Consider the following 18837-nt stretch of genomic DNA (forward strand, 5'->3'; position numbering starts at 1 on the left):
CAGCTCTGACCATATTATCCTACTGCTTAATGCCCTGCAGTGCCCTACCTGCATCCCCCACCCCCACCCCAGGGCCATCAGGATAGAGACTTTAGGGAGCAAAGGGTCTCCTGTCAGGACCCACCTCTCACCTCGCCCACTGGGGTTCAATCCTTGCAGACTCCTCTGATTCTCCTTTTGGCTTGCTGGGTGGCTTGTGAGATCTTCCTTCCCCTACCAGAGCTCAAACCCTGTGCGCTTGGCAATCAAAGTGTGGAGTTCTAACCACTGGACAGCCAGGGAATTCCCCAGACTCCTCTCATTCTTAGCACACATCATCTCCTTTCATCATGCTCTGATTTTGGTCAGGCTGTTCCCTCTGCCTGGAACCTCCTTCCCACTCTTCTCTGCTTGTTGCAACTCTGTACAACGACTCAGTTCTTACAAATGAGGATGTGGAGGTTGAGAGATGTTTGATGTCATCCAGCAAGTAAGGGCAGGGACTAGCTGGGCGGTCCACCTGACTCCCTGCTCCAGGTCTTACTGTTCACCACGGCTGTCATGGAGGCTGGGGGAAGCCACTGGTCCCTCCTCCCCAGCCTCTGCTCACCTCCACTTGGGCCTGCTTGCCCATCTGCCTCTCAGAGGTCTCACCCGGGACCGTCTCTCTCTCTCTCCCCCAGCCGCTTGAGGCTGGGAATCAGAGACCCAGGAGGAGGGAGGAAGGGAAATGGGATTTAGCCCAAGGGTAATCCGACTCCATGAGTGGGTGGCTGGGGGGCGGGGCACACCGCAGGGTAGGGGGCTTGGAAAAGGCCTCAGGGACCCATATAAGCCAAGGGAGGGGGGCGACGGGGACTCCTAAAGGGGGGAGAAGAAGCAGAGTAGAGTCCAAGTCCCCTCCTCTGCTGCCCCCTTCCTGCACTGCTCCCTCGCAACCCGAGCCGGGGGGCCTAAAAATAGCCCCCGAGGCGCAACCGCGGCCGCCCCGGTGACCTTCTGTGTAGCACAGGCCGAAGGCGGGCGGGCGGCAGGAAGGCAGGGCGCCGGCCCCCCAGGACTCATCTCCCAGGGCAACATCCCCCGGGTGCCCCCGTGGCCGTCCAGTTCCGGCGTCTCCCCAGCTCAACTCGCAGAGGCCATGCAGAAAGCCCGGGGCACGCGAGGCGAGGACGCGGGCACGAGGGCACCCCCCAGCCCCGGGGTGCCCCCGAAGAGGGCCAAAGTGGGGGCCGGCGGAGGGGCGGCGGCCGCGGTGGCCGGGGCGCCGGTCTTCCTACGGCCCCTGAAGGACGCGGCGGTGTCTGCGGGCAGCGACGTGCGGCTGCGGGTGGTGGTGAGCGGGACGCCCCAGCCCAGCCTCAGCTGGTTCCGGGATGGGCAGCGCTTGCCCCCGCCGGCCCCTGAGCCCAGCTGCCTGTGGCTGCGAAGCTGCGGGCCGCGGGATGCCGGCGTGTACAGCTGCAGGGCCCAGAACGAGCTGGGCCAGGCCTCCTGCGAGGCGGTTCTCACCGTGCTGGAGGTCGGAGGTAATGGGGAGGTGGGGGCCAAGCCGGGGGGAGGGGGGTGCTCACAGGTAGAGAAGGTTACCCGGGCCGCCGCTGGCTCGGGGGAGGCATCTGTTCATCCAGCCTTTTTCCGGGTGCTCTGGCTTCTCAGATGTGCTGACCCAGGAGTGCCCGTCAAGAGGAAAGTGCAGGGAAAGCGGGTGTGAAGATAGAGAGGCTCCCCACAGGAAGGTCAGAGGTTAAGGGTCAGCGTTTGGTAAGCCAAGCCTGAGCCCCACTCAGGCCTCTCTGAGCATTGCATAGTGGGAACTCTCCTAGTTTCCCTGTAGAGAGGGGCCTCCTGGGGAAACTGTTTTCACCGGCTCTGATAATTTAGATTCGGAATCCACCTCTTCAGACATGCCTGCATGTCTGAAGGAGGAGGCGGGCTCCCCTGATCTGGCTGTGGTGTTGAGGGGATGGGTCAGAACTCCTCATAGTCCATTGCCAGGCCAGGTTTGTGTGGTCAGCACTAGGCAGGTTGGAAGGGGCCAGTGGGTGGACAAGTACGGATAGGGTGCAGAGCAGCAGGACAGGGTGCAGAGCAGCAGGAGGCAGAGCCTGGGTTGAGGGTTCCCAGCACATATGGAGGGGAGTGCCTGAGAATCCACACGCAAGCCCGCCGTGTGCATGTGCATGGGCGGGCAGTGCAGGCGTCTGGTGGTGCCAGCAGATGAGGGGCTTGTGGAATTGGTATGGGAAGTGCATGGGCCATGTCTCCCCCAGGTTCAGAGGGCATGGAAGGGGGCATGGCCCTGCCTGTGTGTGTGAAGGGGTGGGTGATTGTCCTAGGTGGAAGGGAAGGGGCATAAGACTGAGCCCTGTGCTCAGGGTCCTGCTGGGGCTGGTGTGGGTGCAGGCCAGGGCCGAATTTCCTTGGGTCAGTGTTTTCGGCTTCCTTTTTGACTTCCTCAGCCCCTAAACCAGTTCTTCTCTAGGCTGAAGACAGAATCTCAGCAGATTGAGTCTTAAGCAATAGAATTCTGAGGAAGAAAGCTGCAATTGGGGGAGATGGCAAAGAGCTTGAAGATCATGAGTTTGTCCTGGTTCAAGAGGGAATTCTCACTCCGGCTGGGTAGTGTCACATAGGGGGACATGCTGAGGGGCTGAGGAGGAGGCATACCGTGCTCCCTGGGTATAGCGAGCTGCACAGCTCCAGCATCCTGAAGGAACTCAGCAGCTGGAGGGTAAAGAAGGCTGCAGGGTGCAGCTGTCGGAAGCTGGAAAAGAGGCTCGGCCTCCCTCTGCCAGCATCTCCACTCTCTCCCTAGCTCTGCCTTGCCCACCTTCCTCTTCAATGACCGAGAGGGCCGAGGCTGGCTTGTCTTGGTTGGCTTCACACCTGGCCAGGTACAGGCTTTCCTCGTACCTGCTCTGGGGTCAGGGGCTGGGGCTCGTCCTGGCAGAACTCTAAGCTGGGAGACGATGGGACTCCTTGGGGGCCTTTGTTCAGGGGCAAAGGGGACTGAAAACAGAACATAAATAAAGGCACAATTGATAGGTTGATGAGAACACAACTTGGAGGAGAGAGATACGGGACAGAGAAGAAGTGCTGAGAAGGATCCTGGTGTCATTATGTTTGTTTAGAGTCAGAAAGGACCACAGAGAACTGCAGGTCCACAGGCTGCAGCTTTAAGGGTGAGGATGCTGTGGTCCAGAGCAGAGGGGGAGGCCACGACTAGCTGTCTGCTTAAAGACAAACAGCTAGTTATGCCCATCCCAGATCTCAGAACCCAGTCCTCTGAGTTTGGGCTCTTGGGGCCTTTTTACCTCTTAAGTTCTGGAGGGAGGAGAGAGAAAAGGGAGAAGGAGCTGTCTGTTGTACGGAGGACCTTTCTGAAGATGAGAACCTCCTTGCCTGCCCTGGTCCCCCAGAGTGGGAAGGGTGACAGGATGCTAGAGCCTCCCAGCCCCTCTGGAATCCAGGTGGCAGGGTCAGCAGAGCTAAGCCCTGGCTGGGCAAACCTAGCCAGAGGCCCGGAGGCCAGAGGCCCGTCTGCAGGCTCTCTAATGGAACAGCATGTTTGAAAGGCTGGGGTGAGGAAAGGATCCTGGGTGCTCGGGGACTAGATTGGAGACCTTTTGCCACTCATGTCAAAACAAGAAGAGGGGCTGCAGCAAGTCACATCTGAGAACTTTTTCATACTGGTAGAAGCTTTGCCCCAGTAGCAGCTTTGCAATTATGATTCATTGGTAATAAGTCTTAGTAGCAATTTTTAATAGTATGAATAGCCACTATGCTGCTGTGTGGCAGGCAATATGCTATCGTACCCTTTGATATATCATTTAAGTCCCACAGCAACCCTAGGGAACCTGAGGCCCAGAGGGATTAAATGAAGCACCTTGGTTGTACTGATAGGAGGTGGCAAGGCAGGAATGGAAGCCTGGGTCTGTCCCACTGCCAAAAACCACATGCTTGACTACTATGCCCCTCCCACCTGATTGGTGAGGGAGGGGCTTTGCTTTGGTGATGTTGGCTGAGTCTGGCTTCCTCCTCTTCCTACTGCCCACCCTCCACCAATCCCTGCCCAGTGAGAGGTCTCCATCAAGGTCAGTTGGGCAAGCAGCTCAGCATTGCTCAGACTTCCTCATGGAAAACTTTCTTGGTTGGGATCAATAGCAGGAGGACTTCAGGGTTCTCGAGGAAGTCCAGCCAGGATCTGGCTGCAGAGAGAAGCAGGCAGTTTCCTGGCTGGGATTGCCGTCTGGCTCGGCAAGACGGGGTGATGCTAAGGTTCCTGGCACTTCTGAAGCCCAAGATGTTAGCTCAGGGATAGAGGGATATTGGCATGGTTGGGGAAGCTGGGGCCTTGAGAAGACAAGAGGGCTGCAGGCTGGAGAATTTGAAGGATGCGAAATAGGAGGGTGGGATTTGGGGGTATAGAAATGAGGAAAGACTAGGAATAGTGACGATGGCAGAGATGCAGGATACTTGTAGAGTATTTAACATGTGTAAAGCACCCTATCTCATTTCAGTATTTAGTCTTCTAAGTTCCAGGTTACTGTTATGACCATTATACATAGAAGAAAACTGAGGTTCAAAGAGGGAATTTACCCAATGTCACCTGGTGAGTGAGGTGGCAGACCCAGATCTGAGTCTAGGTCCACAGTGCCTGTCCTCAGAAAGAGAAGCGTGGGGAGACTGAGGCCAGGATCTAGCATTGTAACTATCCCTCTTGTCAGTATCCCCAAGTACCCTTCTGCCAGCATCTCCACTCTCTCCCTAGCCTCTGCTGTCTCCAAAATAGGCAGGCATTCTTCTCTGTCAAAACATCAGGCTCCCATTTGGATGGGCTGAGAAGCTATGTGCCAGTCAAGTAATCAGGGCAAGTGCCACCCTCAAAGCTTGGGGCATGTGTGACTGGAGAGGGAGGCCTATACTGAAGGGTGGGGGTTAAGGAGGAGAGAGCACAGCCAAGGGAAGGCGCAAGCTGACAATGCTCACCGTGTTTGGCAGTCAGAAGTCTCATAGCCAGGGCCTGGGGGACCCTGGTGCCAATCAGAAGGGCCAAAGTCAACAGATGGTAGTAAACCACGCAGGGGACTTGAAGGCATGGAGAGGAGAGATTAGAGAGAAGGAGGCATTTAGCAAGAGAAAGGTTGGGGACTCCAGCAGGAGCTGCCTGCAGCTAGATGGTGCAGGATCATCTTTTTCACCTAGAATGTGGACAGTGTGGAAGAAAAGCTAGGAGGAAGCCAGCATGGAGTTGGGAATGGGTATGGAGAGTGGCCCCTCCATTCATGCTAAGTCCTAATTAGGGAGAGGAGGAGGGGCCAGATCAGGAGCAGTGAGGAGCCCTGGAAGGGAAAAAAGAGAATAGAGAGGCTGTAAAGTCAGCCAAAGCCCACACAAGAGAACTTTCCTAAAGTGAGGGTAGCCCTCCCAGGAAGATCCTGGGTGGAAACAAGATGGTCACGTCTCCAGTTTCTAGAAAAGGGTCTGGGTCAGAACAGAGATGGGAGGAAGGCTGGAGAATGACCTGCTCCAGCAAGACTCATAGTCCCCATCCCCCCACCCCCATCCTCACTACCAGCAGCTCTGTGCCCCCACCCATGTGCCACGTGTATGGAGTGCCCACCGAGTGCCCGTCACTGTGCTAGGTGCTTGAGATTTATAAGTCAGGGGAGGGGGAAAGACCAAAATCCCTGTCCTCTTAGAGATGACATTCCAGGGAGGGAACACATTATGCATGCAAAAATCGTAACTATATGAAAATTATATAGTATGTCAGAAAATCAGAGCAGGGTGAGCAGGAGGAAGGAAGGGAGAAGACTAGAACAAGGCAGGGAAGAGTGGGGTGTGGGTATCTGGCTCAATGGAGGCTCTTTGTGAGAGATGAGGCGTGGCTTTTCTCTGGTTAAGGGGACCTGCAAGCGGGGCAGAAGTTGGAAGTCTGGTTTGGAGAAATGGCAGGGTGGCCCAGCTGCCCAGCCTTGGAAGAAAATGGGGCGTTTAGGGGCCAGCTCGGGGAGGCCCACCCTGAAAGTATGCTCCAGGCTGGCCTGTGTGGGTGAGCGGTGCAAGCCCAGAGCAGGAACAGAGTCTCATGGGCCCCTCTTCGGCCCAGCTGTCCCGTCACTCACGCCTGCTGCCCATTGGTTATTTTTGCTACGGAATGTGCCAGCCCCTCGGATTCTCCTGGGGAACAGGGGCTCAAGTTACCCCCTCTCCTCACTCAGCTCCCACATCTGTGAGTGGGTGTGTTTGGGGGTGGGCAGGGAAATCGCCTATGTGTGTCCCGAGTCCTCCGGCTGGAATTGATAAAGACATACACGTGTCCCCCTCTCACTGCATGTCCTGTGTGTGTGTCTGTAGGTGCAACCTCTGCTTCTGGGGGTCTGGGTAACAGGACCACCTGCAGGCACTCAGAACGTATAAGACATGACCTAAAACTTTCAAATAAAGAGCCATACAACTCAAACAACTTCAGGAGCCAAGTAGAAACTGAAAAGGAGAGAGGTGGTCTTGTCAGCAGTTGAATTTGAGCAGGCTTGCCCCACTTAAAATATTGTACAGGCTGAACAAAACTCATCAGTTGGCTCAGTATTTATTTTGGACCCATGCTTTAAAGAAAAAAAGTTAGGGGTCCTCCTAACCAATCAGCATATGAGGTTTTATGGCATGATGCTCAGTGACTCAGTCATGGTGCCTGGGTGAGAATCCCGGGATCCCAACTACAGGCTCTGTGACCTTGGGCAAGTAACCTCTCTGTGCCTCTGTGTACAGATTGAGTTTATTCGTATCAAGTGCCTAGGCCGTTGCTCCGTATGTGCTAGGCATGCTGCCAGTGTTAATGATAATGACTTTGTAGTCACATCTCAGCAACCAGGATTGGCACTACTTGTGTGGACTGGGGTGGGAATTCGGATCTGGGCAATCGTGGAGGCACAGAACCTGTGTGGCTTTGGCTAAGTGATAGGACTTGTCTGAGCCTTAGTCACTTGTTGATTAAATGGAGTCAGTTACATGTTCTTAAGAGTTTCAAACTCACAGGGTTGTTGTCAGTGAGGTAACGATTATAAAGTGCCTGAAGTTGCTCAGTCATGTCTGACTCTTTGCAACCCCACGGACTGTAGCCTTCCAGGCTCCTCTGTCCACGGGGTTTACCAGGCAAGAATACTGAAGTGGGTTGCTAATCCCTTCTCCAGGGTATCTTCTGACCCAGGGATCGAACCCAATTCTCCTGCATCGCAGGCAGATTCTTTACCATCTGAGCCACCAGGGAAGCCCTGATAAAGTGCCTGGCACTTAATAAATGTTTAGGAAACTTAGTTATAATGATTGTGTGTGGGGGGGAGGGGTAGCATTTTGTGCAAGCAAAACATTCATGGTGCCAAATGCCAGAAGGATAAAGAAAATTTGATGTGTGCTCACCCATGAATGAGAAATTGGGTTATATTTGTGAATAACAGGAAAATCTCTGGGCATCTTAGCTCGTGTGTGTGTGTGTGTGTGTGTGTGTGTGTGTGTGTGTGTGTGTGTGTATGCCAGGGTGCAGGGACAGAGGACCTACAATCAGGGAACTTGAGGGCCTTCTCTGACCTTCCTTAGCAGCCTGAAGGGGTTCGCGTTCTGGGTCCAGGTCACTAGGAGGACCCGTGCCCTGTGTATGCTCCGGGCGCCCCCGCCCGGCGCCGCGGCCCTGCGATGTGTCGGGTACTGCCTGGCAAGGCGGACGCGCGCGCATGTTTGTGGAGTGAGCCAGTGGAGATGCGGCTGACCTTCTGGAGCGGCCCCGCGGGAGGCGGGGGGGGTGCGGTGTGGACGCCGCGCTGGGCAGCCAATGAGCTAGTGGCCCGAACTCTCCTAGGGGCCACTGCACCCTTTTCTGTGCCTCAGTTTCCCCATGTGCCCAGGACCCAGGAGGCCGATGCGGGGTCGGGGAGCCGCGAGGCAGGTGATCGCCGCCCCCGGGGACGCAGGGCAGCCGGCGAGGGAAGGGGCTCCTAGGGGGGTGCGGGCTGGCGGGGGAAGGGCGGGCTCCGGCCGCCGCCGCCGCCGCCGCCGTCTTCCCCACGCCCGGGCTCCGGCGGCCCCGAGGCTCCTTCCGCCACCGGCGCCGGCCCCCGCCAGCTCCCCGCCTCGCCCCCGGCCCCGCCTCCGACTCCGCCCCGCCCCCGCCCGTCCCCTCCTCGCCCGGCCGCCGGCCCGGCCCCCTCCCCCGCCATGAAGAAGCTGTGGGTGAAGAAGCGTTTCCAGGTGAGGGCTCCGGGGGCGGGCGGCGCCGGGAGGGGGCAGGAAGGGCTGGGCGCCCCGGAGGGAGGGCGGGTCGCCGCGGCGGGGCCCGGGGGAGGGGGCGCCGGAGCCGAGCCTGCCCCACCCCGGCGGCCGAGGCGGCGGGCAGGGCGCGCTCCAGGGGGCTCCCTGGCCTACGTCAGGCCCCTCCCCGCGCCCAAGGGCAGAGCCCCCGCCGCCCCAACCCCCAGCACCCGCGATCGCCGCGACCCCCGGGGAGGCCCCCGCAGCCACCCTCGGCGTGGAGCGCCCACGGGCTTCTGTACCACCTCTTGCCTCTGTCCAACCCCTCCGTGCCCCTGGCTGGCTCTCCCCAGCCCCCTACTCCGGTGCCTTCCATCTTCCGGGGCTCCTGGAAGCAACGGCGCAGGGATCCGCGCTGAGCTCAGTGCATTCCACTAGCCCTGCCCTGTCCTCCGTGGACCCGGGCCTCCTTCTTGCTTTCCTGAGGCTCCCGTCCTTTGGAGGACCTTGCCCTCTGCCCCCGCATCACCCTCCTGCCCTCTTGACACCTATCTCAGGGGTGTCTGTTCTCCCCCTCCACCCCCCCCCGCCCCCATAAGGAATCTGTGTCCTTGTCCTTCCATCTCCCAGTCATCCAAGCATGCCCCCCACCCCCACCAAATTTCTTCCTTCACATCAGTCAGCCTATCTCTGAGAGTGTCGCTCAGGTCCCCAGTCCTCTGACCAGCGTTTGACCCTTAGTCCACCCTTCTTCCTCCCCAGCTCCTCCCCAGAGCCTCGCGGGAGCTCCAGGGGGAGGGCTGACAAGCAAGGAAAACTGGAGATATTTATTCCCTTTAGGGGAAGCTAGCTGCCGGGGTCCCTTCCGCTTGCTCTGCCCCCAGTGGCCCCTGGGCCGAGTTTCTGATTGATACAGAGCTTTGGACGAGAGGTATAGGGAGGTCGGAGCATCAGGAGCGAGCCTTCCCCTCAACTCCTCATTCTGGCTTTTCTCTTTCAGAAAACCGGCCACTCCCGCCGGGCCTTTGGCCGACTCACCCATGGTGCGTGGACCGTGAGCTGCCTGCTCTAGCCCGTGCACACTCCTCCTCTTGGTCCATGTCCCTTCATGAGGCACCCAGGCCTGAAGACGGCCCATGAGATACAGAACCCCCATATTCCCCCACCCACCTAACTGCTTAACCACCTACCCACCCACCCAAGAAAGCCCCTTGCAGCTGAGAAAGGACCTAGCAATAGGGGTGGGGGTTAGCTGGCACACCCCCTCATGGGTCCCGGACTTATTATTCTTCATCTGTGGGCCAGGTGGGGATGAGTTAAGTGCCATGCTTCTACAACCAGCACGTGGCTCCTGCTTGTCATGGCATTCAGGGAGAAACTGAGGCACAGAACCTGATAGAATCTGAGAAAGTTAAAAGAAACATGCCCAAGAAACTTTGCTCCTAGCCTGACCACATTTTTGAGGACCATTCAGCAGTAGCAGAGAGGGTTTGGGAAGAGGGTGCAGGTCACGTCATGATGCCAAACAGATGGAGAGGTTCTTTTGAGAGGTCAAAGCACAATGCAGATATTGTACCAGAAGGTGGGCCTGACCCCTAATGGGGGGCCTGGGTCTGTGGCTGGGCTGAGTACAAGTGGGTGTATGTGTGTGTACGTATGTGTGTGTGTGTGTGTGGCCAGTGGGAGCACCAGTGAAAGTGCAAAGGTGCAGAATCACTGGGGTCATTGGAAGAATCTCCCAAAGCACACTGGCTCCCCAGTGCTGGGCCCACTGGGGCCGGCAGGCAGTCAGCGAATGAGAGGTGCTTTGCTCATCCCAGGTGTCTCCCTCCCCCAACTCCCATCCCCACAAGGCATCTTTGGGCACCAGGTACCCTGATGGCCCCTCTGTCCTGCCTGTCCATCATGCCCTACCCCACAAACGCTCTGATAACAGTCTGTCCATGTCTCTCTCCTGCTGCTCCTATGGAAGCGAAGTTTTCCGCTCCTGCAGAAAGCAAAGTTACGGTAGGAAACTGGCTCCTGCCCTGGCCCTCCACTCCCCTGCTTCCCTGCCCAACCCCGGCCTCTCCTCACCCTGCCTCAGCTGCACCCTGATGTGTTCCGGCTGGTTTGGGGTGGAGGACAGGCTGGCCCTGCGGTTGGTCGAGTGCCCTGACAGTACGACTCTGAGGTGACTCCCCTTTGTTCCTGGGTACCGGAACCCAGACTTTAGAGCCTTGAAACGTAGGATCTTGTTATTTGGGGGGCTGTGTGGGAACTTAAGTTATCACTGGCGGAGAGGAGGGGGAGGGGCTACAGCCCTGCAGTCCATCAAGTGGCTGGGTGGGGGGACTGCAGGTAGCTTTGAGGGCACTACCACGGAGGCAGGGGTGAGGAGCCAGAGGACCGGCATGGGAGGGGTGACCCCGAGGCTCCCAGGATGGGCAGCGGGATGTGGGGAGCTAAGGCGAGAAAGGATAGATGATGGAAGTCCTGATGGCGATGTGGAGCCTGCTGCGGGGGAGGCAGGAGGGAAGAGTCGGAGTCAGGGGGAGGGAGAGCCCTGCCCACACAGACCCTTTCTCCTCCAGACTCGGAGACAGGCGAGGATGACATCAGCGACGGGCAGGGGACCCAGCGCCTGGAGCTTCGGGATGATGGGGCCTTCAGCACCCCCACGGGTGAGCTCTCTGGGGTGCACACAGAGCCAGCAGGTGGCCTTCCCTCCAAAGGTGCCTGGCTTCACTGTGTTCCTCTCTCTAGGGGGCTCTGATACCCTGGTGGGCACCTCCCTGGACACGCCCCCGACCTCCGTGACAGGCACCTCAGAGGAGCAAGTGAGCTGGTGGGGCAGCGGGCAGACGGTCCTGGAGCAGGAAGCGGGCAGCAGGGCTGGCACCCGCCGCCTCCCGGGCAGCCCAAGGCAAGCACAGGCAACCGGGGCCGGGCCACGGCACCTGGGGGTGGAGCCGCTCGTACGGGCATCTCGAGCTAATCTGGTGGGCGCAAGCTGGGGGTCAGAGGATAGCCTTTCGGTGGCCAGTGACCTGTACGGCAGCGCATTCAGCCTGTACAGAGGACGGGCGCTCTCGATCCACGTGTAAGTAACGGCCTTACCTGGGCCCTTCACTGTCCCACCTCACCATGCCGTCCCGCACTGCCCCTCACCGTCCATTAGCCTCCACACCCCATGTCCCCTGCACCATCCATCCCTCTGTGCACTTCTCCACCCCCCCACCATTGCTTCCTCTCCTGGCCCCAGCTGCCCACTCTGTCTTCCTACACAGCTCCATCCTCCTCCTGTTCCATCACCACCCACATGCTCCTGCTCCCACCTGTCCTGGCTCACTGTGCCATCTCCATGGTCTCGTGGACCCCTATCTCCCTTCCTTGTCTCCCGCAAGATCTCCACTCTCCCGGGGGCCCTCTCCTGCCTCGCCCATTCAGGCTCCAGTTGTCCCCAGGATCCCCACTCCCCCCCCCATCAGGGGCCCCCTCCGTGCCTGCTGTCTCAGCAGCTGCTGCCTTTTCATCTCTGCACATTCCTGTTCCCATGTGGGCCTTTTTCTGGGAGGAACGGAACCTTTCTGCACGGCAGCTCCCGGGAGAGCAGGAGGGAGCGAGCGAGAGCACAACCAGGAGACAGAAGAGAGCGAGGTGGTCAGGGGGTTGTTGGGGCCAGGGGCCTGGGAGAGCAGGGGGATGTGAAGTGTGTGGGCCGCAGGGGGCTGGGGCAGGGTGGGGTGGAGATTGGGGGGTGGGGGGGCTAGGCTGGAGGCAGAGGGCTCGGAGTGATGGAGGTGGGGGCATGTGAGGACCCCATGTGGGAGACGCCTCAGGGTGGGGTTGAAGGTGGTCCTGGGAGGCTACGGTGAGGAGCGGAGGTGTTGGAGTGAGATGTTGGAGCCGGTTTTGGGTTTTGGAGATGTGGGACTGGCAGATACAGAAGAGAGTGCTTTGGTAGAAGAGGGGAGTGGCTGATGAGAGAGGTTATCAGGGGGCATTTGGGGAGCTGAGGGGGGCCTGATTTGTGATGGGTATGGGTGTGTGTGTGGGAGGTACCACCATGGAGGAGAAAGAAAGGGCCTGGTGGGGGGAGGCCTTTTTGTGGATGGCTGAGGTGGCTGGTGGTAGGCAGGGAAGAGGTCTGGGGGCAGGTGCAGAGGAGGCGCCCTTGCTTTATCTGGCTGGCATTAACCAGGCGCTCCCATGCCCTGGACTTGCCTTTTCCTTCCCTGCCTTTCTTTGCCAGGCCCCAGCCGGAGCCTGGAGTTGCTATGGCAACTTCCGAGGAACCCATTTCCTTAGTGATGTCTGTGGTACACAGGCTGGCCTGGAGCTTGAAACTGCCAGCAAGAGATCTCCTCTGCTGTCCCCAATTTCTCTCCCTGCCTCACCCAGTTCCCAGAGGCCGTTCCTCAGGGACTCTGCTGTCCCTCCCCCAGAGTAGACTCTGCCTCCCTGCAGGTGGCTGGTTGAGGTTTTTCTCCCTAGGGCACTCTAGATTGCATGCCCCCCACCCCCACCCCATACCCTGTTGGAGGTGAGGTTTGCTGTGTAGGTGGCTGACCCAGGTAGCCTGACACTAAGGCGCTGGAGAATTTATGCTTATGGCCAATACCATACTTTTTTTTTTTTTCAATACCATACTATTTCTCCCGTCTCTGTGCCCCCAGAATTCCAGACATATTGGAGGGAATAAGGGCTTAGAAACCAGACTACTGGGCTTTCAATCTAGCACCAACTATTTCCTAGCTATGTTACCTTGGTAAGGCACCTCACCTCTCTAAACCTCACTTTCTTCATCTGTAAATGGAGATAATAACAGTCCTTGTCGCAAAGGATTGTTGTGAGGATTAAATGACTCAATGCATTTTAAGCATTCAGTACATGCTTGACACACAATAAGTACTCAATGAGCCATTTCATAAGTTTTTATTAAGCTCTCTCTAATGTGTTAGGTAGGATGCTAATATCTCCAATTCCTTTTCTCGCTAATCTCTATGTTTGGTGTGCCCCCAAGAGTCCAGATGGGGGAAACTGAGGCCCAGCTCTTGGGCATCAAAGTTCTGGAGGTGAGAGGGGCAGTCTGGGGCTGCCCAGCTCCTTTCTTCCTCCTCTTCTCCCACACCCACTGTTCAGGCCCACACAGTAGTTATTTTGGAGCTGAGTTATTCCTGAGCATACCCCTTTGGGGAGCTTCTGTGTTTCTCAGGGGGTGGTTTCCAAGGACTCAAGGTAACTTTCCCAGGGGCAGGACAAAGTCAGAGGCCTTGTACCGGGGGCAGATTAATCAAAGGCACGGGAACCTGGGTACCCTCGTCTCCCACTCCAGGGACCTCAGCTGTCACCTGCTGTCAGCACTGGTGCGGGCACAGGTCTGAGGAGCTGTTAGGCAATCCCAGGGATGAGGGTATTGCTCCTGGAAGGCGTGTGCCTGTTCTTCCTGGGGCACAGTGAAGGGGTATGCCCTGCTGAGGAAGGGCAGGGCTGTGGGGGCCAGCTGGGGGCAGGAATGAGTGGGAGGCTGAATTCCTGAGAGGGCCCCGCCCCATCCCACCCTCCCGCCTTCCCTGCCCACTTCATCTTTTGGGTCTTCAGCCTCATCCTCCCCCCCCCCCCCCACTCAGTTTCTGTTTGTGCTGTTTCCCAGCTTCTGGGGCTGGGGAGAGGGGGCTGGCCAGAGCCCCTGGGACTGAGTCTGTTCCTGGACCCAGCCACCAGCCCAATCTTCCGGGGCCAGAGCCGCCAGCCTCTCCCCAGCACCTGCTCTGGCTGTGCCTTCCTCTTGGCGGGTGGGGGGGCGGAGGACGGGCTGGCCGATGTCACCCCCAAGCCTTCCCAGCATGCCCACCGCCCGATTCCTGTCACGACCTGAAGGTCTGGGAGGGGAGGCCCCCTGAATCTCCTGCCCCTCTTCGTCTTGGTCCCGCAGCAGTGTCCCTCAGAGCGGACTGCACAAGGAGGAGCCTGACCTTCAGCCTCAGCCCGCCAGCGAAGCCCCCCGTCGCCCAGCCCTGCCGCCCCCCTCCAAATCCGCGCTGCTGCCCCCACCGTCCCCTCGGGTGGGTAAGCGGCCCCCGCCGGGAGCCGGCGGCCAGCCCCTGGCCACCCCCACGCCGCCGCACCGGCGCTCTCGGGAGCCGGTGCCGCCCGAGGACGCCACCGCCGAAGAAAAGCGAGGGAAAAAGTCCAAGTCGTCCGGGCCCTCGCTAGCGGGCACGGCGGAGTCCCGGCCCCAGACGCCCCTGAGTGAGGCCTCGGGCCGCCAGTCGGCGCTGGGCCGCTCCCCGAGGCTGGTGCGCGCTGGCTCCCGCATCCTGGACAAGCTGCAGTTCTTCGAGGAGCGCCGGCGCAGCCTGGAGCGCAGCGACTCGCCGCCGGCGCCCCTGCGGCCCTGGGTGCCCCTGCGCAAGGCCCGTTCGCTGGAGCAGCCCAAGTCCGAGGGCGGCGGGCCGTGGGGCACGCCCAGGGCCTCGCAGGAGGAGCTGCGGTCCCCGGCGGGCAGCGTGGCCGAGCGGCGCCGCCTATTCCAACAGAAGGCGGCCTCGCTGGACGAGCGCACGCGTCAGCGCAGCCCTGCGTCCGACCTCGAGCTGCGCTTCGCCCAGGAGCTGGGCCGCATCCGCCGCTCCACGTCGCGGGAGGAGCTGGTGCGCTCTCACGAGTCCCTGCGCGCCACGCTGCAGCGCGCCCCGTCCCCCCGAGAGCCCGGCGAGCCGCCGCTCTTCTCCCAGCCCTCCACCCCCAAGACCCCGCGGGCCTTGAGCCCCGCCGCCGCCCAGCCGCCCCCTGCGAGCGTCGCGGAAAAGCCCGGGGATGAGCCAGGGAGGCCCCGGGGCCGTGGGCCAGCGGGCAGGACGGAGCCGGGGGAAGGCCCGCAGCAGGAGGTTAGGCGCCGGGACCAGTTCCCGCTGACCCGGAGCAGAGCCATCCAGGAGTGCCGGAGCCCGGTGCCGCCCCCCACCTCTGAGCCCCCCGAGACCAGGACGAAAGCTCCCCCGGGTCGGAAGCGGGAGCCCCCGCCGCAGGCCGTGCGCTTCCTGCCCTGGGCCACGCCGGGCCAGGAGGGCGCTGCTGTGTCCCAGACCTTGGAGAAGAACAGGGCGGGACCCGAGGCCGAGAAGAGGCTGCGCAGAGGGCCAGAGGAGGACGGTCCTTGGGGGGCCTGGGACCGCCGAGGGGCCCGCAGCCAGGGCAGAGGTCGCCGGGCGCGGCCCACCTCGCCTGAGCTCGGTAAGGCCTCGGGGAGGGTAGAGAAGGTGCTGAGTGAGACCTGGGTGGGAGCATGTCTGGAAGGAGCGAGACTGCTAGGCAGTTGCGAGGGTGCGGTTTCAGAGGAAAGGCACGGTCCCAGGTTCCAGTTTGAGTGAAGGATTGTTGAAGGCCCCTTGTATATGACCTGTCCGATGGTGAGAGTGTGAGAATGTTTTGATGGAGGCTGGGCGGAGCGGAGCTGTGAGCAAAGATCCTATGTCCAATGCCTTCTATAACGTCCCTTGGGTCCAGTGGCCTGCTGGGCTGTTGGGTCAAGGATCTAATGGTGGGGGGAAACCCTCCACACCCCCACTGGTCTGTGGGGGAAGAGACCAAAGGCCATCTCAATAAGTAATTGATCATGTCCCTCTTACTGTTAAGCTTAGGGCCAGCCAGTTCTCAGTACTGATCTTCTCATCCCCATACATCACCTGACCCATCAGGGCTACTAAGATCTCACTCAGCCTCCCTTCTAGCCTCATCCCTCCTATCTTTTGAGTCCTTGCGTGGCTGAGCTGACTGTGATCACATGCCAACCAGTGTGTTGTCGCCCACTCCTGTGGATGGGGCCAGTACCCCAAATGCCTCTGCCCCTAACTCTGCTCAACTGAACATCAACTGGTGCCACTTCTGGTGCGAGACTGAGGAGCCATCCTCAGCTCACTCCTGCCTCTGCTGTTTTTCCAGGCCAGATATGTCAACCCCCTGCTCTTAGGACACTGTTGGTGTCTCTCTCAGTGCACTTAGCACTCCTCCCCCGCTTTTTTCATCACATTATTCTTCATTTTAGTAGTACTGTCTCAAAATCTTTAGAGATGACTAGGTGCCTATTCATCGTTCTACTAGCCACGTTATTGAGTGTCCACAGCCATGTTCCAGGTGTTGTGTTAACTGGGTGTGTTACTTTATTTTAATCTATATGCCAGTTTTATAGGATGTTGGGTGTTATTTATCAGCTCCATTTTACAGATAAAACTGAGGCACAGAGATTATCTAACTTGTCCAAGGTTTTGTACCTAGAGAACAGCATAACATCTTCATGGCTCTTTTGGCTACAGACACTGTGCGTTACCTAGCTCATGGGTTGTGTTAAGTCACTTTAGTCGTGTCCAACTCTTTGCAACCCCATGGACTGTAGCCTGCCCAGGCTACTCTGTCCATGGGATCTTCCAGGCAAGAATACTGAAGTGGGTTGCCATTTTCTTCTCCAGGGAATCTTCCCAACCCAGGGATTGAACCGGCGTCTTTTAGTTCTCCTGCATTGGCAGGCGGATTCTTTACCAGTATCGCCACCTGGGAAGCCTGTTATCTAGCTTATAGAAGGTCAGAATTAGAAAATACCCAGAGAGAGTCACGACCGTGGAGTTTTAAGGTCTCTTTGTGCGTAGGAGCTCTCTTCCTGTGTGTGTATGGTCTCTTCTGTAAGCAGGGACTGCCTCTTATTTCTTATTGTGTCCCTGGTACCCATACGGAGTAAGTAGTAAGTGCAGTGTTACTGTTTGGTGAATGGACACAGTCAAAGCTGATCTTCATGAGGCCTCTCATGGCTACCGGAAGCACCTGCTGCTCCCTTTTTAATCCAGTGGCATCACTAGTTTGACAGTTTACCACACATTGCCCTGTCACACTAGCATTGCTTAGGTCTTGGGTTGCTATTGGCTTGTTCTCTGTTTGGAAGCTTATGAAGTTGTGTCCTCCTCAGACCACCTTGCACAGGGCCTGATCTATGATCACTGATGACTGATTTGTGTAAAGACAAGCACAGTGCAGTCCCTGTCGTCCTCCAGAAACCAGCCTCCTAACTGTGGCTGAAATTAAGCAGCCAAACCACCATAGAGTCCCGCCGCCCTGTTCTGTTTGAGAACTCCCTTCTGTTTTCCTTTCTTCCCTGTCTCAGGAGCTTCAGGAGAGAGACCCTTTGGTCTCCAACCCTTGCCTTCCAGAAGGCCCTCTCTTTGGGTTTGCCCCCTCTCCCCCAAGTCATTCCCACAGGGACATGTCCCCTTACCCTCTCGCCCATGTGTCCTGCAGAGTCTTCGGATGACTCCTATGTGTCTGCTGGAGAAGAGCCTCTGGAGGCCCCTGTGTTTGAGATCCCCCTGCAAAATGCAGTGGTGGCCCCAGGGGTGGACGTGCTGCTCAAGTGTATTGTTACCGCCAACCCCCCGCCCCAAGGTGAGCTCTAGGCCTGGGGTCAGGCTAAGATTGAGAGAAGGAGGGGAGAGTCTCCCTTCCCTGCCTCCCACCCCAGTCCTTGGGGGGAATGGGAGGGAGGGGGTACGGGGAGTGGGCGGGGAGATCATCCATTCCATGGGGCTGGCCAGACTGCTGTGTCGTGTGTGTATGTGTGTGTCTGTGTGTGTTAGTGGGGTCACAGTCCCTTGAGAGAGGGGAAGGTGGGCCTGGACTTTTGTGACTGAGGGGTCAGTCCTCGGGATTCCCTGGGGTGGGGAGAGGAGTGCTGTGGGCCCTGTGTGGGGTGGGGTGGGGGGAGATTGGCCCCAGTGGGCCCCTGTGGGCAAGGACAACCTGGTCACCCCGCTGCTTCCCCACAGTGTCCTGGCAGAAGGATGGGTCCCCGCTGCGCAGTGATGGCCGCCTTCTCATCCGGGCAGAAGGCGAGCGGCACACCCTGCTGCTCCGGGAGGCCCGGGCCGCCGATGCCGGGAGCTATGCAGCCACTGCCACCAACGAGCTGGGCCAGGCCCGCTGCGCTGCCACGCTGGCCGTGAGACCTGGTAGGGAACCGTGGGCCCTGGGGCTGGCGGGGGTGAGCCACTAGTGACCCTTCCCACTCCTAGCCTGGTGCTTGGGCTCTCAACCAGTGTGCATTCTAGTCCATTCTCCTGGGTTGGCTGCTCTAGTGCAAGCATTTTAAATGGCCCTGCCCCCAAGGCAGTGACCAAATTCCCAAGGCACATGCCAGAGACGCCAATTCATGAAGTCACTGAAGTGTGTCTTCCGACATCCTCTAAACGCCCTCCTTCCATGGCAGTTCCCTGAACCAGGTTCTGTGGGGAAAGCAAATTATCCTTGAGTCTCAGAGATAAAGAATCTCCTTGCTCAAGGGTTTAAAAGCCATCAGGAGTCTTCTGAGGTCATTTTCTCTCTAGAATGGTCACCTCTATTCCCACCTCTTGTAAAAACAGATACTTTTAAGTGCCACAACCTTCCCCTGCTCCCTTGCTCCTTCAGTTGAACCCAGAGCCCGAAAGAAGATGCATCTGAGAGTACCTCTTGGGATATAGCTGAGGCTGCCTCGTTTTCTATTTTTATGAAAGTCCTTTCTTGGTGTCGGACTACTTCCTATGGATTTGAGCCCGGTTTCTTTCAGGTTGAGGACTGGTGTTGGTGTGCATTGCCAGTTCAAGT

General features: G+C 58.5%; 1 protein-coding gene across 8 annotated transcripts in view; it reads left to right on the forward strand.

The window, feature by feature from the left end:
- The first annotated feature begins 880 nt into the window (after nucleotides 1–880).
- The window catches only part of SPEG (striated muscle enriched protein kinase), a 58755-nt gene continuing 40798 nt past the window's right edge, over nucleotides 881–18837 (forward strand). Inside the window, exons 1-8 of one of the 8 annotated variants that reach the window (XM_027514163.1) lie at nucleotides 881–1508; nucleotides 9227–9269; nucleotides 10199–10233; nucleotides 10800–10889; nucleotides 10972–11308; nucleotides 14144–15444; nucleotides 17497–17640; nucleotides 18021–18203. In XM_027514163.1, the coding sequence (XP_027369964.1) occupies nucleotides 1121–1508; nucleotides 9227–9269; nucleotides 10199–10233; nucleotides 10800–10889; nucleotides 10972–11308; nucleotides 14144–15444; nucleotides 17497–17640; nucleotides 18021–18203 (2521 nt within the window). In that variant the 5' untranslated portion in view covers nucleotides 881–1120. Of the gene's footprint in view, nucleotides 1509–8145; nucleotides 8227–9226; nucleotides 10234–10799; nucleotides 10890–10971; nucleotides 11309–11388; nucleotides 11866–14143; nucleotides 15445–17496; nucleotides 17641–18020; nucleotides 18204–18837 lie in introns of those variants that run through there. The other 7 variants (XM_027514181.1, XM_027514266.1, XM_027514192.1 and 4 more) reach the window with 7 other exon arrangements.

This window comes from Bos indicus x Bos taurus, chromosome 2, assembly GCF_003369695.1.
Source record: "Bos indicus x Bos taurus breed Angus x Brahman F1 hybrid chromosome 2, Bos_hybrid_MaternalHap_v2.0, whole genome shotgun sequence".
NCBI classification, from domain to species: Eukaryota; Metazoa; Chordata; class Mammalia; order Artiodactyla; family Bovidae; genus Bos; species Bos indicus x Bos taurus.